Raw genomic sequence first — 23887 nt, 5'->3', positions numbered from 1 at the left:
GAAATCTGGCTACATGTGACGTCACGAGATTTCCTTAGACCAAGCGGCAGCTGCTGAAGCTAGTCACAGAGCCGGGAGGACTGTCGCAGCAATTTCTGTCTACAAAGTATTATTTTCGGACATTATAATTGGCCGTAGCATCAGCAGCAATGGATACATCCCGGTTTTTCTTCTATTTTTATCACTGACTGACTGTTCTTTCCAAATATTTTGCTGCGTTGGAAGCACGCAAGCGCTCGAAGGGGGGTGTCCCTAGATATCATTATTCGACTTGCCAGGTAAAATACGTCAATGTAAATGAAAGTACTAATTATAAAAAGAAAAGCAGAAAGGGTTTAAGAAGCGCTGGGTTTGGGGTTACATTTTTGGGGGCCTGTGGAAGCATATTTTCAACGTAAAATGGGTGTGAACAACCGTTAGCTTGTAGCGGGCTAGCTAGCATGAATGCACGTCATTTTCAAGTTTGGGATGTGATGCTGCTGGGATGCTGCAACGGGAGGGCTTGGGCATTCTCAAGCGTGAGCTATAATGATGGGGTGGTGTTACTGTCTGGCTTCGGCCCAGTCTTTGCGCCTTAAACAAATATGTTTATTGAAACAAAGCCACATGTTTCTATGATATAAGTTTATATATATATATATATATATATAAACGACAACAACCTAGGAATAAATATAGGGAGTCGTTAAAAAGGTAACACGTCAAAAGGAGACTGTCAGCTAGTTGCTAGCTAACGTTTGCTACGTTCGTTAGCCGCGTTCAGTGGCTAGCTAGCTCGATTTACAATTTCTTCCCCCAATCACTTGACATTTTATCCGTTTGCTGGGCACGTGAACATTGTTTAAAAAATCATCCATACCCATTAATGATTTTGTGCCTCTTGTTATTATTGTATCATTAAGTGTGTAATGTTATATGGCAGGCGGATGTTATTATGTAAGAGCAAATGACACCACACGCCCTTGAAACAAAAGCTGTTGTTTCAATATTTGCTTATTTTTGTATGCGGTGCAAGGCCTAGCCATGTCTTGTACATTGATGGCAGAGACGATTGTTACGGAAAAGGTTTGCACATGTGACCTGTAATGGTTTCTAAAATGGAAAGTCTGGTCATGTCAGCCATTGTTTTTGTTGTCATTGGATTGATTCCATTTATTTTCCATCCCAGAGCCAGGTCTTTCACATCAGTCGGCCGCTTTTGACAGGCGTCCAATCTCTGACAACAAAACACTGTAATGTAAGACAGTTTTCTCCTAGTACGGTAGTAGTGCTTCACTTTGAACAAAAATAAACTCATGGGTTGTCACAGGCAATTTGGCCTCTATTTTGGCACCCTTGTATCACTGGTTACTAGAGATAAGTAAATGGTAATACATTTTTATCTCTCCACGAAGGACATGAATTTAAGCACAGAAGCTGTTCCTGAACTTGAATATGATTGTGTACCCAGATTTAAATCATTTTCTATAGTAGGCCTACATAATGCTTTTGACCTACTGGCTGCTTTTCCCATTGATCTCCAATTGGGATTTGGAGTGATTGACTGAGGTCCGTACTAATGTTGTCATCATTGTAGCCAATATACTTAGATGTGACTAAATATACGCAGTGAAAAGTAACTGAAGATCAATGTTTTTAGAGACATCAGACTGGCCAGGTTGGATTCAAGTTATATACAGTACCAGTCAAAAGTTTGGACATTCCTACTCATTCCAGGGTTTTTCTGTACTATTTTCTACATTGTAGAATAATAGTGAAGACATCAAAACTATGAAATAACACACATGGAATCATGTAGTAACCAAAAAAGTGTTAAACGAATCAAAACATTTTTATATTTGAGGATCTTAAAATAGCTACTCTTTGCACTGATGACAGTTTTGCACACTCTTGGCATTCTCTCAACCAGCTTCATGAGGTAGTCACCTGGAATGCATTTCAATTAACAGGTGTGCCTTGTTAAAAGTTAATTTGTAGAATTTATTTTCTTAATGTGTTTGAGCCAATCAGTGTTGTGACAAGGTAGGGGTGGTAAAAGACCAAGTCCATATTATGGCAAGATCAGCTCAAATAAGCAAAGAGAAACAACAGTCCATCATTACTTGAAGACATGAAGGTCAGTCAATCTGGAAAATTTCAAAAACTTTTAAAGTTTCTTCAAGTGCAGTCGCAGTAACCATCAAGCGCTATGATGAAACTGGCTCTCAAGAGGACCGCCACAGGAAAGGAAGACCCAGGGTTACCTCTGCTGCAGAGGATAAGTTCATTAGAGTTACCAGCCTCAGAAATTGCAGCCCAAATAAATGCTTCACAGAGTTCAAGTATCAGACACATCTCAACATCAACTGTTCAGAGGAGACTGTGTGAATCAGGCCTTCATGGTCAAATTGCTGCACAGAAACCACTACTAAAGGACACCAATAAGAAGAGACTTGCTTGGGCCAAGAAACATGAGCAATGGACATTAGACTGGTGGAAATCTGTCCTTTGGTCTGATGAGACCAAATGTTTGATTTTTGGTTCCAAACGCTGTGTCTTTGTGAGACACAGAGTAGGTGAACAGTTGATCTCTGCATGTGTGGTTCGCACCGTGAAGCATGGAGGTGTGCGGGTGCTTTGCTGGTGACACTGTCAATGATTTATTTAGAACACTTAACCAGCATGGCTACCACAGCATTCTGCAGTGATATGCCATCCCATCTGGTTTGCGCTTAGTGGGACTATCAGTTGTTTTTCAACAGGATAATGACCCAAAACACACCTACAGGCTGTGTAAGGGCTATTTGACCAAGAACGAGAGTGATGGAGTGCTGCACTAGATGACCTGGCCTCCACAATCACCTGACCTCAACCCAATTGAGATGGTTTGGGATGAGTTGGACCGCAGAGTGAAGGTAAAGAGGCCAACAAGTGCTCCGTATATGTGGAAACTCCTTCAAGACTGCTAGAAAAGCATTCTAGGTGAAGCTGGTTGAGAGAATGCCAGGAGTGCAAAGCTGTCAAGGCAAAGGGTGGCTACTTTGAAGAATCTCAAATATAAAATATATTTTGATTTGATTAACACTTTTGTGGTTACTACATGATTCCATAGGTGTTATTTTGTAGTTTTGATGTCTTCACTATTAGAAAATAGTATTACATTTTTTTTTAAATAAAACCTTCAATGAGTGTGTCAACTTTTGACTGGTACTGTATATATTTTATTTAACCAGGTACATTGACTGAGAACACATTATAATTTACAGCAACAACCAGAGGAAAGTGTTCCTCCTACTGGCCCTCCAACACCACTTCCAGCAGCATCTGGCCTCCCATCCAGGGAGCGACTAGAACCAACCCTGCTTAGCATTAGAGGTATGCCAGTAGTGGGATGCAAGAGGGTATGCTGCTGCTAGATCGAGGCTATTTGGTTCTTTCATTGCCATCAAAGCGCATATGTTGCTCAATCGAACAAAGTTTGTGTAGAGTCCTCAAGGCACACGTTATCTAACAGTGTAGTAGATCAAAACATCTAAATTCAAAAGCGGCAAAGTCTTGCGTGGTCCTAATACGCGGCTCTGACCTTGCCACAGTCTCTGATGTTGTTTGTGCATATCCTAATAGACAACTTAGAATAATCCATCGGTAACAGAATAGACACAAGGTGGCCGTAAAGGATGTGTACCTTTTTAAAAGAATCTGGTCAATGGCGCTGTGTAATCAGTTTTTGGCCCGCCAAAGAGCAGAGAGAGAGGGAGGAAAGGGGACAAATCAGCCGGTGGGAGGGGACGGGAAGCGCATTCTGGGTCTTAACAATGACTCCAGTTCTCACGTAAGTGTTTCTAAAGGAACGAGAGGGGGGCGGGGATGTAGTCTGTGTGTGGAGTAATCCATGGACCTTTTTTCCCCCCCCCTTTCTCTCTCCCCAGCTTCCTTCCAGGCTGTCACCACTGGAGTGCCTTAAGAGAGAGCGAAGGAAGACGTGGAGAGAGAGGCAGTGTGAGAGACGGTTAGGGGAATAAAGACAGAGTGAGAGGAAAACACGAGTGGAGAGGAGGTAGCAGAAAGGAGAAGAGGGAGAGCCAAGGGAGTTGGGAAAAAGATGGAGTAAGGGAGAGGGAGAGACAACACACAGAGAAAGAGTGAGGAGAGTGGTGTGTGTCTGTGAGGAAGAGAAAGAGACAGCAAGGTCAGGACTGCTGAACCCCCCCCCCCCCCCCCACACCCACCCCCCTTGGGTCTGAGCACTGGGCAGACGGTCAAGGCGACGCCACTATGAGCGACCAAAACGTTGTCAAGGAAGGCTGGGTTCAGAAGAGAGGTGAGTTGATCGATTGATTGATGATCGGTGATGTTTACTGTCTTTGAAAATAAATGTTTTTCTTCACAGTTCACATCAAGAAACAAACACCCCCCGGTCCCCACGTACCTGTATATACATAAACATGGAAACCAACAGGGAAGGGAATTAATGGAATATTGTATTATTATAACCAGGGGTTGGAACCAAAATTATTTTCCAATCGTTTCATTCTGAACAGAACCATTAGTTTTTCTGTTCCGACAAGCAAAATAAAGTTCTGAACCATTTCAAACCAAAAAAAGTACTCATTATATCGTTCCTTTTTAAACCTCTGAAAATGTTTTATTTTTTTTACATTTCTTTCAGCATTAAATTACTTCACCAATCAGTGTGGATAGAGCAGGGCGTGAGATGCGACTGAAATTTTTCAGGCAAGAGAAGATGATGGAGGAGGCTTGGCTTGAAGCACTGGGCATCTTGTTATGGCATGCATTATCTGAATTAGGCCCACAGAACTATACCTACAGAGAAGCAGCTTCTATGGAATAACTTTTAATGTCTTTGAACTTTGAGATTTTTGTGGGACCAGAAAAATTCAAAATAAAATAACATTATTAACTGGTTCCCATGATTTTAATATAACGGTTCTGTTCCGGAACAGTTTAGATCACTTTCGTTTAATTTTGTTATTTTCCGGTTTACGGTTCTGTTCCCTGAACCGGTTCCAACCCCTGTTTTATAGCTAGTATGCACAGCATGTGGTATGGAGGATTTTAAGCTATGCTGACTGGTTGAACACGTTTGTGTGTGTGTGTGTGTGTGTGTGTGTGTGTGTGTGTGTGTGTGTGTGTGTGTGTGTGTGTGTGTAGCCTCAGGCTGTGACACTGCCACAGACAAATTTGAGTTCTCGGAGGATGGCTTAACTCCCGAGTTCCTTCCTTTCAGAGCCCGGGAGCCACTGAATTGTTACAGGCACTTTTGCGCTTGTACAAAATCCAGTTACAGTCTTCTAAACACTGAAGGGTAGCTAGTGGTGTAGAGTTAAACTAGTAGCAAACAATCAGTTTTATACTTGTATTAAATTGTTATTACAAAGTTGTTACTGCATTTTTGCACACTGTCACTTGTGGTAAAAAAAGTTAAATAATACCATGTAGGCTATTAGCAAAATGGAGCTCTTCTACAACAAGGTCCACATGGCGATCTTGCAAGTGAACACAAGTATGGACCTTCGTATTAATTAATTATGTATTAACCTTCTTGAACCATGACGAATCCTGCCATGCTGTTAAATGAAAATGCACTTCCTTAAAGCCGTACATAGGGGTATATCCCAGATGACATCTAATTCCCTTTATAATGCACTACTTTTGTCCAGGGCCCATAGCCCTGGCACTATAAAGGGAAGAGTGCCATTTAGGTTGCAGCGAAGGTCTGACCACTGCTACAGCCAGCCAGCCAGTCAGTCAGTAACTATATAAACTGATAGGCTAAGTTTCCAGTATAAACCAATCCCTACTGGACTTGTTGCAGGTGAGTACATAAAGAACTGGAGGCCGCGCTACTTCCTGCTGAAGACAGACGGATCCTTCATCGGCTACAAAGACAAACCCCAGGACGCGGACCTGGCCTATCCCCTCAATAACTTCTCTGTAGCAAGTAGGTTCTCCTCGCCATCATCAGTCCCCATTTTAAACCATTTGTGGGCGGTTTCTCAGACACAGATTAAGCCTAGTCCTGGACTAAAAGCAAGCTCAATGGAGAATCTCAATTGAAAATGATTGAGTCCAGGACTAGGTTTAATCTGTCCCGGGAAACCGCTTCATAGTGTGAGTATATTGTATTACAATATACAGCCTATGGAAAGTATTCAGACCCCTTGACTTTTTCCACATTTTTATTCTAAAATTGATAAAAATATTTTTTTAAATCCTCAGCAATCTACACATGATACCCCATAATGACAAAGTGAAAACAGGTTGTTAAAATCTTTTGCAAATGTATTAAAAATAAAAACAGATGCATAAGTAGTATTCTGACCCTTTGCTATGAGATTCGAAGTTGAGCTCTGTTGCATCCTGTTTCAATTGATCATTCTTGAGATGTTTCTGCAACTTGATTGGAGTCCACCTGTGGTAAATTCAATTGAATGGACATGATTTGGAAAGGCACACACATGTCTATACAAGGTCTCACAGTTGACAGTGCATGTCAGAGCAAAAACCAGGCCATGAGGTCGAAGGAATTGTCTGTAGAACCCCGAGACAGGATTGTGTGGAGGCACAGATCTGAGGACGGGTACCAAAACATTTCTGCAGCATTGAAGGTCCCCAAGAACACAGTGGCCTCCATCATTCTTAAATGGAAGAAGTTTGGAACCATCAAGACTTCCTAGAGCTGGCCGCCCTGCCAAACTGATCAATCAGGGAAGAAGGGCCTTGGTCAGAGAGGTGACCAAGAACCTGATGGTCACTCTGACAGAGCTCTAGAGTTCTTCTGTGGAGATGGGAGAACCTTCCAGAAGGACAACCATCTCTGCAGCACTCCACCAATCAGGCCTTTATGTTAGAGTGGCCAGACGGAAGCCACTCTTCAGTAAACGGCACATGCCAGCCTGCTTGGAGTTTGCCAAAAGGCACCTAAAGACTCGGACCATGAGAAACAAGATTCTCTGGTCTGATGAAACCAAGATTGAACTCTTTGGCCTGAATGCCAAGTGTCACGCCTGGAGGAAACCTGGCACCATCCCTACGGTGAAACGTGGTGGCAACATTATGCTGTGGGGATGGTTTTCAGCAGCAGGGACTGGGAGACTAGTCAGGATCAAAGGAAAGTGAATGGAGCAAAGTACAGAGGTCCTTGATGACAACCTACTCCAGAGCGCTCAGGACCTCAGACTGGGGTGAAGGTTCAACTTGCAACAGGACAACGACCTTAAGCACACAGCCAAGACAACGCTGGAGTGGATTCTGGACAGGTCTCTGAATGTCCTTGAGTGGCCCAGCCAGAGCCTGGACTTGAACCCGATCGAGCATCTCTGGAGAGACCTGAAAATAGCTGTGCAGCAACGCTCCCCATCCAACCTGACAGAGCTTGAGAGCATCTGCAAAGAAGAATGGGAGAAGCTCCCCAAATACAGGTGTGCCAAGCTTGTATACCCAAAAAGACTCGATGCTGTAATCGTTGCCAAAGGTGTTTCAATCAAGTATTGAGTAAAGGGTCTGAATACTTATGTAAATGTTATATTTCAGTTTTGTATTTTTAATAAATTAGCAAAAATGTCAACTCTTTTTGCTTTGTTAATATGGGGTATTGTTTGTAGATTGAGGGGGGAAAAAACGATTTAATCAAATTTAGATTAAGGCTGTAACAAGTCAAGTGGTCTGAATACTTTCCTACTACAATTTTCTTAATTTTAAAATATCATTAAAGGTTCCCATGTTAGGCAGTGTGCACTCCCAAGAGCCAATGTGCCTCTGTCAAACGTTCAGAGTTAAAGTAGTGCTACTTGAATATAGTACAACACTATGTTACCACCGTTATCTCCTGAAACGGTAGTGAGTGACAAATGTTTATTCTGTGACACTTTGTCTACCACCATGGTATGAAGGATTTATTCAATCACTCGTTCATCACCCCGCTCATTTTATTTTTACCTTCTTGCTCTCTCCCACCTCCTCTCTCTCCCCCTCTTTCTTCCCTCTCTTTCCTTCCTGACACACCCTCTATTTCTCCCCCCTCCTTTTCCCTCTCCTCAGAATGTCAGCTGATGAAGACGGAGCGGCCGAAGCCCAACACGTTCATCATCCGCTGTTTGCAGTGGACAACGGTTATTGAGAGGACATTCCACGTGGACACGCCCGATGAGAGGTGGGTCACCCTCTCACTCACTCCCTCCGCTCTCTCTCTTCCTCTACTACAGCCTTGCCTCCTCATCTCTCGCCTTTAGGGAAAACGCTATTGAAAATCGAAGAAGAACACCTATACACTGTTTAGATGCTGCTAAAACATGTTAATCTAAACATAAAACTTCCACAGCAGCAGTTGCATGTTTTGACGTAACTAGTTTTAGCAAACCACGGGAGCATCCAGACAGAATGGGGGGTATGTCTCTAGATTTCTCCATGGCATTTGTTTTGTACCCTGCACTTTTTCGAAATATGTGCTTTCCTCAGCACACGTGCACATACACACGCAGTGTATTAAAGTGAGCTGCTGTTGGTTGGTTCCAGGGATGAGTGGGCCGAGGCCATCCAGATGGTGGCCGACTCCCTGGCCAAGCAGGAGGAGGAGGGGATCCTGTGCAGCCCCACGTCGCAGATCGAGAACGAGGTCAACGAGGAGGAGATGGACACCTCCACCAGCCAACACAAACGGAAGGTGAGCCGCCCTGGGGACTGAGCGCAGGTCGTACATTGGTAGATGGGCACATAAAAACCAAGCAAGATTGTTTCTCTCATCTCAATGAAGGCTTCTCCTCTTCTTGTTTATTTTCTTTTGTCCCCTACTTTCCTCTTCTCTCCTCTCTGACAGACAATGAATGACTTTGACTATCTGAAACTACTGGGCAAAGGCACTTTTGGGAAAGTCATTCTGGTGAAGGAGAAAGCGAGTGGAACTTATTATGCCATGAAGATCCTGAAGAAAGAAGTCATCATCGCCAAGGTACTGGCTGGTTTTAAAGCAGTTTCTCTCAACCTTTTTTATTCTAGAGATCAAATCAATCAAATCAAATTTTATGTCACATGTGCCGAATACAACAGTGAAATGCTTACAGTGAAATGCTTACTTACGAGCCCTTAACCAACAATACAGTTTTAAGAAAAATAAGTGTTAAGTAAAAAATAGGTAAGTAAAAAATGTACAATAAAAGTAACAAATAATTAAAGAGCAGCAGTAAAATAACAGTAGCGAGGCTATATACAGGGGGTACCGGTACAGAGTCAATGTGCTGGGGTACAGGTTAGTAGAGGTAATATGTACATCAGCAAACTAGAACTATGTTTTTTCCTGCTTGGAAGTACATTTAAACTAAACTAGCTCTATAGAACTGACTAAATGAGTGTCTGGGACCATCCCACAGACCAGCGGTCGAAACACTGGTGGAAAGAACTGAGCCCTGTTGGAATGGATCCAGATATCACCATTTGGCACCTTGTACCTTCTACATCCTAACATTCTGTCTTTCTCTCCCGCTCTCTTTCCCTCTCTCTCTACCCCCCTGTTTCTGGATTTTCCTCTCTTTCCTTGTAACGCAGGACGAAGTTGCTCACACCCTCACAGAAAGCAGAGTGTTGAAAAACACCCGGCATCCATTCCTAACCGTGAGTATTGTTTAGCAGAGACTTGAAGGCAAACTTTATACTGTAAGCCTGTATTATTCACTTGGAGGGCATGTCTCAAATGGCACCCATATGGCTCTGGTCAAAAGTAGTGCACTATATAGGGAATAGGGTGCCACTTGGGATGCATCCACAGACTCAGTCAAAAGCAAAGTCTGACTGAATAAACATTTAAGCTGTTCTACTGTTGCACGTGTCATTAGATATGAATTCACGCGATAATTGAATGTCTGTTTGTGTGGATGTAAAGAAACAAAACAACAACGATGGTGCAACTCTTGTTCTTTTTCTCCAGTCTCTAAAGTACTCCTTTCAGACCAAGGACCGGTTGTGCTTCGTCATGGAGTATGTGAACGGAGGAGAGGTAAGAGATGCTACCTGAGATACCTGGGGAAAGATTAGCATGTTTTTTTTTTTTTTACAGACACTAGGTGTGTTGATGAGGATTCCCTGAGACAGGTGCACCTTCCTCTTCCACCATACAGAATTCTTTCCAGGAGCCGAAAAAATAATTTCCAGGGACCATCTCAGATTTGGAGTGCTGATCTAGGATCAAGTCCCCCTCCTATTCATTCTGATTTAAATGCAAAACTGATCTTAAATCAGCACTCCTACTCTGAGACAATTTGTGAATACGGGCCCATGACATGTTTTTTAGAGAGCTATTAGTGAACTATACCTTTTTTATGCAGATGTGTAAATACATATTTGAATTTAACAACTTTTTTTTTTGTGTTTATGCCTATCTTTCCCATTTTCCTCGCAGCTGTTTTTCCATTTGTCAAGAGAGCGAGTGTTTTCCGAGGACCGCACGCGGTTCTACGGAGCTGAGATCGTCTCCGCTTTAGACTACCTTCACTCTGCCAAGATAGTGTACCGCGATCTGAAGGTATATTCATTCATGTTAGCCAAGCTGTTGGACAGTCATCTCTATATCTATCATAACACCATGTGTAGACTTCTCTGAGAGGCGAATCCTTACTTCCAATCCTAACTAAGTCCAATGGGAGACTAAGTGAAGATTTTGACTTAAAACATATCAAAAGAGCATGCTGTTGAGGATGGATATATTATAGGGGGGTATATTCAACATATAACATGATATTTATTCTCATTGGCAGCTGGAGAACTTGATGCTGGATAAAGACGGGCACGTCAAGATCACAGACTTCGGCCTCTGCAAAGAGGGCATCACCGACACGGCCACCATGAAGACCTTCTGCGGCACGCCAGAGTACCTGGCTCCAGAGGTCAGAGCTCACACTGATGTACACTACACTACCCAGAATGCCATGTTGTGAGATCTATCCAGGTTTTCTTATGGGAGGAAATATTCTAGGTGTCTAATATACTAACTACATACTAATACTGAGTAAAGCGGAGATCTACTGGCAAGAGACAAAAGTCCTTGCACGGAAAAGAGTGAGGTGTAGAGAAGAACGGTATGAATGCCGTATGCTCCCAGGGGGGCCCCGGTGGCGGACGCCCTATGCTCCCAGGGGGTCCCCAGTGGTGGACGCGCTGTGCTCCCAAGGGGGCCAAGAGGATACAGTCAGGTCACATACTAATAAAATAAAATCTAATGTTATTGGTCACGTACACAGTAATACCTAACAATACACAGAAATCCACAAAATAAAAGAAGAAATATCAGAACGAGCAATGTCAGTCCAAAATATATATGTATATGGTGGTGTGTATAGACATTATGGACAATAAATATGCAGTAGTTATATAGGATGAGCCTTGATTAGAATTAGAGGTCGACCGATTATGATTTTTCAAGGCCGATACCGATTATTGGATAACCAAAAAAAGCAGGTGCCGATTTTTTATTTATTTACATTTATTTATTTGTAATAATGACAATTACAACAATGCTGAATGAACAATGAACACTTTTATTTTAACTTAATACATAAATAAAATCAATTTAGTCTCAAATAATGAAACGTGTTCAATTTGGTTTAAATAATGCAAAAAAAAACAGTTTGACAAGAAAGTAAAAGTGCAATATGTGCCATGTAAAAAAAGCTAACGTTTAAGTTACTTGCTCAAAACATGAGAACATATGTTAAAAGGTTGTAGTGCAGAATGCAGAGCTTGTCTGCATGGTCCCCTGTCAGTCTGCTCCTCCGCTTCTCATAAATGATCCCCACCTCACTGAACACTCTCTAGCTTGGGACCGAAGAAGGTGGAGGACAGAGAAACTTTTTTGCCAGTGGAGCGAGTGATTGAAGTCTGTCCTCATTCTGCTTCCACCACTCCAAAGGCAAGCCAGTCTTTCTGTCAATGACAGGCTCTGTGAGGTAACACTCAATTTCAAAACTTCACCCCAGCCCTCTTAGCTTCTGAGGATTCTACTGTAGAGGCTGTCCATCAGACTGGGTGGCTGATCTACCCAGAATCATTTCCTTTTTGCACCTGGATCTGGGTCCTCCTCTTCACTCGTCCCATCTGCTGTGGCTCTGGGATTTGGTTTCCTTAGTAGGTCAGACTCCTCCTTCAGCCACTCTTTTTCTTTCTCTAGTGCTATCCCTGAGGTGAAGGCATAGCTCTTGTAATGTGGATCCTTTTTTTTTGTGTTTTTTTTGTGACAGTGTTTTCAATGGGATTTCTATGTGGATCTAGATTTCTAAGGCACTTGCTTGCAGTTCCTATCGCTTCCACTGGATGTCAACAGTCTTTAGAAATTGGTTGATGTTTTTCTTTTGAGTAATGAAGAAGTATGGCTGTTCAGAACGAGGGTCGAATCTAGTGTACTGTTGTGGTTGGGGCGTGCGACCTGAAAGCTCGCTCCACTTTGTTTTCGTCCGGTATTGAACACAGTTTATCCCGTCTTAAATTTGATTGATTATTTATGTAAAAGAATACCTACATTTGTATTAGGAAAGTTGTTTGAAATGTTTGGATCAAGATTACAGGTAACCTATTAGATATTTTGTAGTCATGTTGCGCGAGTTAGAACCGGTGTTTTTCTGAATCAAAGGCGCCAAATAAATGGACATTTTGTAGATAACGACGGAATTTATGGGACATATTGGAGTGCCAACAGAAGAAGATCTTCAAAGGTAAGGCATGAATTATATCGTTATTTCTGAGTTTTGTGTCGCGCCTGGCGGGTTGAATTATGATTGTCATGTGTTTGTTTGATGGGGTGCTGTCCTCAGATAATAACATGGTTTGCTTTCGCCGTAAAGCCTTTTTGAAATCTGCCACGGTGGCTAGATTAACAAGAAGTTAGGCTTTAATTTGGTGTATTGCACTTGTGAATGTATGAAAGTTAAATATTTCAACAACAAAAAAATGAATTTGGCGCTCTGCCATTTCACCGGATGTTATGGAAACGTTCCGCTAGCGGAACCCCTACCCGTAAATTAAGGTGATTCCACAGGTTGGTGGTATTTTTTGATTTAGCCGTTGCTGACCCCATGCTTACATCGTCATCACAAATAAGACACCTTGCTTTCCCTGGTACCAATTCAATGTAATAGTCCCACACTGGTGCTCTGCTTTTCTCTGCCATCTGTAAAATTAATATAATCATGTACACACATACCCACAGAGCTCTCTGAAGTGACAATGATACTGGAGTCTGCTTAGGAGACACAAATACTCTCAACTGTTTGAATAATAAAAATAGAGTTTAAGTTACCTGTGATGAATGTTGAAAGCCAAAAACTGTCATTTCTAGATGCAGGAAATCCTGTTTTAATAATGGACATGGTAAGAATTGACTACCAAAGTGTGAGTCATAATCCCCATGACACCTTCCAGCAAAATCTGAAAAGCGGTTCCTTCCTTCATTTATTCCATAGGATATTTTTAGATTGACTTCAAATAAGGTCTGTGTTTCGTGTAGGCTTACACCACCTTGCCAATTTGATAACTGTGTAGATATCCATAGGACAAGGTAACTCTGATCAATATTGGATAAATAAACTCAGCAAAAAAAGAAACGTCCTCTCACTGTCAACTCCATCTATTTTCAGCAAACTTAACATGTGTAAATATTTGTATGAACATAACAAGATTCAACAACTGAGACAAACTGCACAAGTTCCACAGACATGTGACAAACAGAAATTGAATGTGTCCCTGAACAAAGGGTGGGTCAAAATCAAAAGTAACAGTCAGTATATGGTGTGGCCACCAGCTGCATTAAGTAATGCAGTGCATCTCCTCATGGACTGCACCAGATTTGCCAGTTCTTGCTGTGAGATGTTACCCCACTCTTCCACCAAGGCACCTGCAAGTTCCCGGACATTTCTGGGGAGAATGGCTCTAGCTCTCACCCTCCGATCCAACAGGTCCCAGACGTGCTCAATGGGATTGAGATCCGGGCTCTTCGGTGGCCATGGCAGAACACTGACATTCCTGTCTTGCAGGAAATCACGCACAGAACGAGCAGTATGGCTGGTGGAATTGTCATGCTGGAGGGTCATGTCAGGATGAGCCTGCAGGAAGGGTACCACATGATGGAGGATGTCTTCCCTGTAACGCAAAGCGTTGAGATTGCCTGCAATGACAACAAGCTCAGTCCGATGATGCTGTGACATACCATGACGGACCCTCCACCTCCAAATCGATCCCACGCCAGAGTACAGGCCTCGGTATAACGCTCATTCCTTCGACGATAAACACGAATCCGACCATCTCCCCTGGTGAGACAAAACCGCGACTCGTCAGTGAAGAGCACTTTTTGCCAGTCCTGTCTGGTCCAGCGACGGTGGGTTTGTGCCCATAGGCGACATTGTTGCCGGTGATGTCTGGTGAGGACCTGCCTTACAACAGGCCTACAAGCTCTCAGTCCAGCCTCTCTCAGCCTATTGCGGACAGTCTGAGCACTGATGGAGGGATTATGTGTTCCTGGTGTAACTCGGGTAGTTGTTACCATCCTGTACTTGTCCCGCAGGTGTGATGTTTGGCTGTACCGATCCTGTGCACGTGTTACACGTGGTCTGCCACTGCGAGGACAATCAGCTGTAGCACTGTCTTAGGCGTCTCACAGTACGGACATTGCAATTTATTGCCCTGGTCACATCTGCAGTCCTCATGCCTCCTTGCAGCATGCCTAAGGCGCGTTCAAGCAGATGAGCAGGGACCCTGGGCATCTTTCTTTTGGTGTTTTTCAGAGTCAGTAGAAAGACCTCTTTAGTGTCCTACGTTTTCATAACTGTGAACTTAATTGCCTACCGTATAGAAGCTGTTAGGGTCTTAACGACCGTTCCACAGGTGCATGTTCATTAATTGTTTATGGTTCATTGAACAAGCATGGGAAACAGTGTTTAAACCCTTTACGATGAAGATCTGTGAAGTTATTTGGATTTTTACGCATTATCTTTGAAAGACAGGGTCCTGAAAAAACAATGTTTATTTTTTTGCTAAGTTTATTTATGAAAATATGTTGACAAACGGTACCTTATTATAGTGAGATTTACACGAGTATGAAAACATCGAGGCGGTTTAAGCCTGCACGAAACACAGACCTTATTTGAAGTAGATCAAGACATTCTCTATGGAAGACATGAAAGGTAAAATAACGAAGGAACCCCTTTCAAGTTCAGCCGCAAGTTATTATAGGAATTATGACGCGTCGACTATTTCTGTCTCTACCATTTGTATTTCATATACCTTTGACTATTGGATGTTCATATAGGCACTATAGTATTGCCAGCCTAATCTCAGGAGTCATAAACAGCGCTGTGCTTCAAGCATTGCGAAGAGCTGCTGGCAAACGCAGGAAAGTGCTGTTTGATTGAATGCTTACGAGCCTGCTGCTGCCTACCACCGCTCAGTCATACTGCTCTAACAAATATCAAATCATAGACTTAATTGTAATATAATAAACACACAGAAATATGAGCCTAATGTCATTAATACGGTCAAATCTGGAAACTTTCATTTCAAAAACAAAATGTTTCTTTCAGTGAAATACGGAACCGTTCCATATTTTAACGAACGGGTGGCAAGTCTAAATATTGCTGTTACATTGCACAACCTTCAATGTTATGTCATAATTATGTACAATTCTGGCAAATTAGTTCGCAACAAGCCAGGCGGCCCAAACTGTTGCATATACCCTGGCTCTGCGTGCAATGAACGCAAGAGAAGTGACAGAATTTCCCTAGTTAATATTGCCTGCTAACATGAATTTCTTTGAACTAAATATGCAGGTTTAAAGAAATATACTTCTGCGTATTGATTTTAAGAAAGGCATTGATGTTTATAGTTAGGTACATTTGTGCAACGGTTGTGCTTTTGTTAAATCATCACCCGTTTGGCGAAGTAGGCTGTGATTCGATGATAAATTAACAGGTACCGCATTGATTATATGCAACGCTGGACAAGCTTGTTAACCTAGTAATATCATTAACCATGTGTACTTAACTAGTGATTATGTTAAGATTGATTGTTTTTTATAAGATAAGTTTAATGCCAGCTAGCAACTTACCTTGGCTCCTTGCTGCACTCGCGTAACAGGTGGTCAGCCTGCCACACAGTTTCCTCGTGGAATGCAATGTAATCGGCACCCCAAAAAACGAAACTTGAAATCGGCCTTAATTAATCGGCCATGCCGATTTTAATCGGTCGAACTAGAATACAGTATATACATATGAAGTGGGTAAAACATACTGTATTATGTCATGATGTCCCTATGCTAGGTGCTGGAGGACAATGACTACGGCCGGGCGGTGGACTGGTGGGGTCTGGGCGTGGTCATGTATGAGATGATGTGCGGCCGGCTGCCCTTCTACAACCAGGACCACGAGAAGCTGTTTGAGCTGATCCTCATGGAGGAGATCAAGTTTCCACGCACGCTCTCCTCCGACTCCAAGTCCCTGCTCTCTGGCCTGCTCATCAAGGACCCCAACAAACGGTACAGAGAGATAGAAACAGACGCTCGGGCACACACACAGACAGACATGCATGCATTGAAGCAAGAGAGATGTACACAGACAGACGAACGAACGAACACACACACACACACACACCAAGACTCCAGTGGGGGATTATACGAAGCTGGATCAATGATCAGCCAACAAACTCTGTCAAATAGTTTTGACAGAACACATTTCCTACTTTGTAACAGATCAACATGAAGTGGATTATTGACTCATGCTAATCAGCTAACCAGCCCTCAACTGTAACTTCCCATAATTTAGTCTTTTTTTGTACAGGAGTTGCTGGCTCACTCATTGATCCTGCTTCATGAAATACTAGCTCATCGCAATTTTTCATTTGTTTATTGCTCTGCTACAAAGCCGTTTTGTCACTAAAAGCTTGAGGCAGCCAGGTTAGTGGTAAACCCAAGGGAGAATGTTCTCTCATTCACCCCTTGATGTTATTCCAGGATTTGCACCTAGCTCATGTTGTCTTGTTTCTCGACAGGCTTTCTAGAAAGTGTTCACATCTGTACTTTTCTCTATTTCCGACAGACTCGGTGGCGGTCCAGACGATGCGAAGGAGATAATGCGCCACAGTTTCTTTGTGGCTGTAGACTGGCAAGACGTCTACGACAAAAAGGTGAGTCTCCTCTTGTTCTACACCTGATCACGTACGTGTACGATTTCATTAAACCAGTTCTGTGCCCTCCCATCGACTTCTGAACAAATTCGGAATATTCCACGCAGGTGAAAATGACTAGCATTTTTCCAGTCAAATATGCAAATATTGACGTCACACACAAGCCAGGGACATCAGTGTGTCACATGTCAATGTGGTCCTGTGTGGCTCAGTTGATAAAGCATGATGTCAAGATCTTGGGTTTGACTCCTGCTAAGGCCACCGATACAAAAATGTATGCACAAAGTACTGTAAGTGAGTGGCTTTGGATAAAAGCGTCTGCTAAATGGCAATTATATATTACATGTGACAACGGTGTCCCCTCCCTCTCCCCTACAGTTGGTCCCCCCCTTCATGCCACAAGTCTCGTCAGAGACAGACACCCGGTATTTCGATGAGGAGTTCACGGCACAGACGATCACCATCACTCCCCCGGAAAAATGTAAGTGTCCATCGGATCCCTCTGCACGGTTCGGCCCACTTCTTTGGAATAGGGGTTTCCTGCCATAGACTCTGCCATAGGATGATTAGTCTGTTGAATTGTTGGGGGTGTTGTGCTGTGGTACTGGCCTTTATTTAGTGATTATTCTAAGGTAACACTGTTACTCAAGTGCCCCTAAGTTTTTTACATTTCTTTTTTATTTCACCTTTATTTAACCAGGTAGGCTAGTTGAGAACAAGTTCTCATTTACAGCTGTGACCTGGCCAAGATAAAGCAAAGCGTTTCGACACATACAACAACACAAGAGTTACACATGGAATAAACAAACATACAGTCAATAATACAGTAGAAAAAAGCATATATACAGTGTGTGCAAATGAGGTAGGGTAAGGGAGGTAAGGCAATAAATAGGCCATGGTGGCGAAGTAATTACAATATAGCAATTAAACACTGGAATGGTATATGTGCAGAAGATGAATGTGCAAGTAGAGATACTGGGGTGCAAAGGCGCAAGATAAATAAATACAGTAGGGGGGTGAGGTTGTTGGATGGGCTATTTACAGATGCCTTTGGGGGTGACCAGTGAGATATACCTACTGGAGCGCGTACTACGGGTGGGTGCTGCTATGGTGACCAGTGAGCTAAGGCGGGGCTTTACCTAGCAGAGACTTGTAGATGACCTGGAGCCAGTGGGTTTGGCGACGATTATGAAGCTAGGGCCAGCCAATGAGAGCGTACAGGTCGCAGTGGTGGGTAGTATATGGTGCTTTGGTGACAAAACGGATGGCACTGTGATAGACCGCATCCAATTTGTTGAGTAGAGTGTTGGAGGCTATTTTGTAAATGACATCGTCGAGGATCGGTAGGATGGTCAGTGTAACGAGGGTATTTTTGGCGGCATGAGTGAAGGATGCTTTGTTACGAAATAGGAAGCTGATTCTAGATTTCATTTTGGATTGGAGATGCTTAATGTGAGTCTGGAAGGAGAGATTACAGTCTAACCAGACACCTAGGTATTTGTAGTTGTCCACATATTCTAAGTCAGAACCGTCCAGAGTAGAGGTCGGCCGATTATGATTTTTCAACGCCGATACCGATTATTGGCGGGCCGAAAAAGCCGATACCGATTAATCGGACGATTTAAAAGAAAATATATACTTTTTATTTTTTATGTAACTTATTTGTATTATTATTTGTATTTTATATTATTTGTATTATTTATATATATATATATATCTCTAATATAATCATTTTTATTTATTTTTTATTTATTTGTAATAATGACAATTACATCAATACTGAATGAACACTTATTTTAACTTAATATAATACATCAATAAAATCTATTTAGCCTCAAATAAATAATGAAACATGTTCAATTTGGTTTAAATAAAGTGTTGGAGAAGAAAGTAAAAGTGCAATATATGCCATGTAAAAAAGCTAACGTTTAAGTTCCTTGCTCAGAACATATGAAAGCTGGTGGTTCCTTTTAACATGAGTCTTCAATATTCCCAGGTAAGAAGTTTTAGGTTGTAGTTATTATAGGAATTATAGGACTATTTCTCTCTATACGATTTGTATTTCATATACCTTTGACTATTGGATATTCTTATAGGCACTTTAGTATTGCCAGTGTAACAGTATAGCTTCCGTCCCTCTCCTCGCTCCTACCTGGGCTCGAACCAGGAACACATCGACAACAGCCACCTCGAAGCAGCGTTACCCATGTAGAGCAAGGGGGAAAACTACTCCAAGTCTCAGAGCGAGTGACGTTGAAACACCATTAGCGTGCACCAGGCTAACTAGCTAGCCATTTCACATCGGTTACACCACCCTAATCTTGGGAGTTGACAGGCTTGAAGTCATAAACAGCGCAATGCATTGCGAAGGGCTGCTGGCAAACGCACGAAAGTGCTGTTTGAATGAACGCTTACGAGCCTGCTGCTGCCTACCATCGCTCAGTCAGACTGCTCTATCAAATCATAGACTTAATTATAATATAACACACAGAAATACGAGCCTTAGGTCATTAATATGGTTGAATCCGGAAACTATCATCTCGAAAACAAAACGTTTTTCCTGTCAGTGAAATACGGAACCGTTCCGTTTTTTATCTAACGGGTGGCATCCCTAAGTGTAAATATTCCTGTTACATTGCACAACCTTCAATGTTATGTCATAATTACGTAAAATTCTGGCAAATTAGTTCACAATGAGCCAGGCGGCCCAAACTGCTGCATATACTCTGTTGCAAGAGAAGTGACACATTTTCCGACCGGTTGAAGAGCATGCATTTCGTTTTACTAGCATTTAAGAGCAGTTGGAGGCCACGGAAGGAGAGTTGTATGGCATTGAAGCTCGTCTGGAGGTTAGTTAACACAATGTCCAAAGAAGGGCCAGAGGTATACAGAATGGTGTCGTCTACGTAGAGGTGGATCAGAGAATCACCAGCAGCAAGAGCGACATCATTGATGTATACAGAGAAGAGAGTCGGCCTGAGAATTGAACCCTATGGCACCCCCATAAAGACTGCCAGAGGTCCGGACAACAAGCCCTCGGATTTGACACATTTGAGAAGTAGTTGGTGAACCAGGCAAGGCAATCATTTGAGAAACCAAGGCTGTTGAGTCTGCTGATAAGAATGTAGTGATTGACAGAGTCGAAAGCCTTGGCCAGGTCGATGAATACAGCTGCACGGTTTTGTCTTATCGATGGTAGTTATGATATCATTTAGGACCTTGAGCGTGGCTGAGGTGCACCCATGACCAGCTCTGAAACCAGATTGCATAGCGGAGAAGGTATGGTGGGATTCGAAATGGTCGGTGATCTGTTTGTTAACTTGGCTTTTGAAGACCTTAGAAAGGCAGGGTAGGATAAATATAGGTCTGTAGCAGTTTGGGTCTAGAGTGTCTCCCCCTTTGAAGAGGGGGATGACCGCAGCAGCTTTCCAATCTTTGAGAATCTCAGATGATACGAGAGAGGTTGAACAGGCTAGTAATAGGGGTTGCAACAATTTCGGCGGATAATTTTAGAAAGAGAGGGTCCAGATTGTCTAGCCCGGCTGATTTGGAGGGGTCCAGATTTTGCAGCTCTTTCAGAACATCAGCTATCTGGATTTGGGTGAAGGAGAAATGGGGGAGGCTTGGGCGAGTTGCTGTGGGGGGTGCAGGGCTGTTGACCGGAGTAGGGGTAGCCAGGTGGAAAGCATGGCCAGCCGTAGAAAAATGCTTATTGAAATTCTTAATTATAGTGGATTTATCGGTGGTGACAGTGTTTCCTAGCCTCAGTGCAGTGGGCAGCTGGGAGGAGGTGCTGTTATTCTCCATGGACTTTAGTGTCCCAAAACTTTTTGGAATTAGTGCTACAGGAAGCAAATTTCTGTTAGGAAAGCTAAGGCTAGCTTTTTCAAACTGCCTGTGTATATTGGTTCCTAACTTCCCTGAAAAGTTGCATATCACGGGGGATATTCGATGCTAATGCAGTACGCCACAGGATGTTTTTGTGCTGGTCAAGGGCAGTCAGGTCTGGAGAGAACCATGGGCTATATCTGTTCCTGGTTCTACATTTTTTGAATGGGGCATGCTTATTTAGGATGGTGAGGAAGGCACTTTTAAAGAATAAACAGGCATCCTCTACTGACGGGATGAGGTCAATATCCTTCTAGGATACCCGGGCCAGGTCGATTATAAAGGCCTGCTCGCTGAATTGTTTAGGGAGCGTTTGACAGGGATGAGGGGTGGTCGTTTGACCGCAGACCCATTACGGATGCAGGCAATGAGGCAGTGATCGCTGAGATCTTGGTTGAAAACAGCAGAGGTGTATTTGGAGGGCAAGTTGGTTAGGATGATATCTGTGAGGGTGCCAGTGTTCACGGATTTGGGGTTGTACCTGGTGGGTTCATTGATAATTTGTGTGAGATTGAGGGCATCAAGCTTAGATTGTAGGATGGCCAGGGTGTTAAGCATGTCCCAGTTTAGGTCACCTAGCAGCACGAGCTCTGAAGATAGATGGGGGGCAATCAATTCACAGCTGGGGGTAGAGGGTGGTCTATAGTAAGTGGCAACGGTGAGAGACTTAAGTAATGACACTTAACTCATGCAGGTTATAACACCCTTATAATTCATTAAGTTTGTTATTGAGCCCAGACTTACCTGTCTTTCTCCCTCTCCTCTCTCGCTGTCTCTTTCTACAGACGATGAAGATGGGATGGGCGAGGGTGACAGCGAACGGAGGCCTCATTTCCCACAATTCTCGTATTCGGCCAGTGGACGAGAGTGAAGGTCATTGCCAGCCAGCCAGCCAGTATTGCCCCCCCCCCCCCTGTCGTGCGGCCGTTTCGAGGAAAACACGTAGCCATTTTAGGAAAAGTCTCCCCTCTTTTCTCCTTCTTTGTATTCGAGTGCAGACTGGGAGAAGTTGTCTTTTTAGGGACTATAAAAGGGGTTTTGCACAGTGGGATAGACTCAAGCTGGTCTCTCCACACAGAAAACGTATCTTACATTTTCAACGCTATATACTGCAGAAGGCAATGTTTTTGTTATTTATTTTTATCCGTCAATATTAGGTTGTCGACCTGTTAAGTTCTTTGTCTTTTTTTTTATTTTTAACTTTTTTGCACTTGGTTTGGAAGAGCCGTTCTAGGGAACAAAACCAAAAATGTTGCCTTATGTGTGCAGATGTTTCGTATCATACAGACAGGGTTTAGGTCGGGGGGGCTCGTGGTTCATTCAAACAATTATTTTTCTCATATACAATGCCATGGTGGTGCACATTCTCTAATCCCATGGCAACGAGAGTCACTGTCTACTAAAAACCACAAAGACAGAACTGACAGTTTCTTTCATTCCAATTTCATTGTCAGTGTTATTTCTTTTCATCCTTTTTGACCTTTTCATTTTCAGCCAGATATTTCTCCTTGGTTATTGTTTGACAGAAACACTAAACTGCCAGATACTGCACGGTTCACTCAGGCAACACAGAGCACAACCGCATTCAACTCAGCTACCAGTTTAGCTTTACACACCCATCAGGGAAAAGCTACTATAAATATACAAGCCTTTTTTGCATCTTTCTCCACAGTCATTTGATTAATAACTTATTTTCATAGCTATAGAAAAAATAGTGGTATAGATGTTTACACAAGGAATGTGGCTTATACAGGTCCACCTTATGCTGTCATAACACACATGCTCTCTCACACACACACACACACACACACACTAACATCAGAGCCAGCTCTGAGCTCTGCTGATATGGCTTGTGACAGACTATGAAATCTGTATCTGTAAAAAAAAAAAAATCTCCCCATCAATCTTCCCAAAGCGACAAGGTGGGCGGAAGGCATCAATAATCACTAACCATGTCGGGTCACAGATCACGTGAAACTGAGCCATGAATATACTTGTGTATGATGAGGACTGTGAGAATGGAGAGAGAAAAGGAAAGCAGTTCCCCCACCTTTTTTGATGTAAATATGCAATGCCTTTTTTTGTTCTTAGTGGCATCTTGGCCAGACATGAACTTTTGTGTGTGACTGTACTTCAAGCTTGCTGAGGAGAACCAAGAACAGAGGAAAAGGAAGACTGAATGACGTTTTGGGTCAAAACAACGTAAACTACAATGTTAGACTGACTGGATGCTCCCATTTTGTGACTGATGTCAGCGTCGCCTCGACCTGTCTTTCCAGAAGAGGTTTCCATGGAGACGAGACCCTTTTTTCGCTGTTGGTCAAATAGATTGACATCCACTGTAACGTTTTCTTTTTCCCGTTCAAGTGGGACCATGGTCAATTCTGCAGTGATATGTGGTTACATCAGGTTGTTACCATTCCCTTCTTTTTTTGTACCATAGTACTAGTTTTATTTATGTTTGTGTCATTCTAGGCAGTGTTGCCCAGTCTTGTTCAGAGTCAAAAAGGCACCTCTCTTTAAGCCGCTGAAGGATGATATTGTTGGATGCATTACTAAAGTCTGTTTTTTATCCAATTGTTTTTTGGATTGTTTGCTTGTTTGTTTTCTTACCAAAACATTAGGGCAAGAAACCAATAGTGAACTTGCATTGCCGTGGTAGTATTTATTTTGAATTAAATTAAAGAATACATTTCAGGGTTTTTCATAGCGTAAATCAGTGTTTTATTTTAATCCCCCTTCTGATATTTCAATGACTGTGTACCCTTGCTCCGCCGGACCTGCTCTGACTTGGAGCCAAGGCACTGGGTACTTTTTTAGCTTGGATTTACATAAATGCTTAACTCTG

General features: G+C 42.7%; 1 protein-coding gene across 2 annotated transcripts; it reads left to right on the top strand.

Moving 5' to 3' along the window:
- Positions 1 to 23741, top strand: LOC106585772 (RAC-gamma serine/threonine-protein kinase). 2 transcript variants are annotated; one of them, XM_014172370.2, is made up of 14 exons: positions 1 to 278; positions 3909 to 4300; positions 5816 to 5941; positions 8041 to 8152; positions 8515 to 8662; positions 8816 to 8947; positions 9541 to 9606; positions 9920 to 9988; positions 10391 to 10513; positions 10746 to 10874; positions 16290 to 16504; positions 17064 to 17151; positions 17530 to 17632; positions 21825 to 23741. In XM_014172370.2, the coding sequence occupies exons 2-14, from the start codon at positions 4255 to 4257 to the stop codon at positions 21908 to 21910; spliced, it is 1443 nt and encodes a 480-aa protein (XP_014027845.1). In that variant the 5' UTR covers positions 1 to 278; positions 3909 to 4254; the 3' UTR covers positions 21911 to 23741. The 2 variants fall into 2 exon arrangements, with proteins under 2 accessions (XP_014027845.1, XP_014027855.1); XM_014172380.2 differs by lacking the exon at positions 1 to 278 and adding an exon at positions 3272 to 3354.
- The last annotated feature ends 146 nt before the right edge of the window (positions 23742 to 23887 follow it).

This window comes from Salmo salar, chromosome ssa02, assembly GCF_905237065.1.
Source record: "Salmo salar chromosome ssa02, Ssal_v3.1, whole genome shotgun sequence".
Lineage (NCBI taxonomy): Eukaryota > Metazoa > Chordata > Actinopteri > Salmoniformes > Salmonidae > Salmo > Salmo salar.
This window is presented reverse-complemented; position numbering and strand designations above follow the sequence as displayed.

What these genes read in the sequence shown, in the direction of transcription:
- LOC106585772 (XM_014172370.2), top strand. Translation starts at nt 4,255, where the DNA reads ATGAGCGACCAAAACGTTGTCAAGGAAGGCTGGGTTCAGAAGAGAG. An exon ending in CAATAACTTCTCTGTAGCAA is followed by an intron (nt 5,942 to 8,040) that starts GTAGGTTCTCCT and finishes CCCTCTCCTCAG; the next exon opens with AATGTCAGCTGATGAAGACG. An exon ending in CAGAGTACCTGGCTCCAGAG is followed by an intron (nt 10,875 to 16,289) that starts GTCAGAGCTCAC and finishes TCCCTATGCTAG; the next exon opens with GTGCTGGAGGACAATGACTA.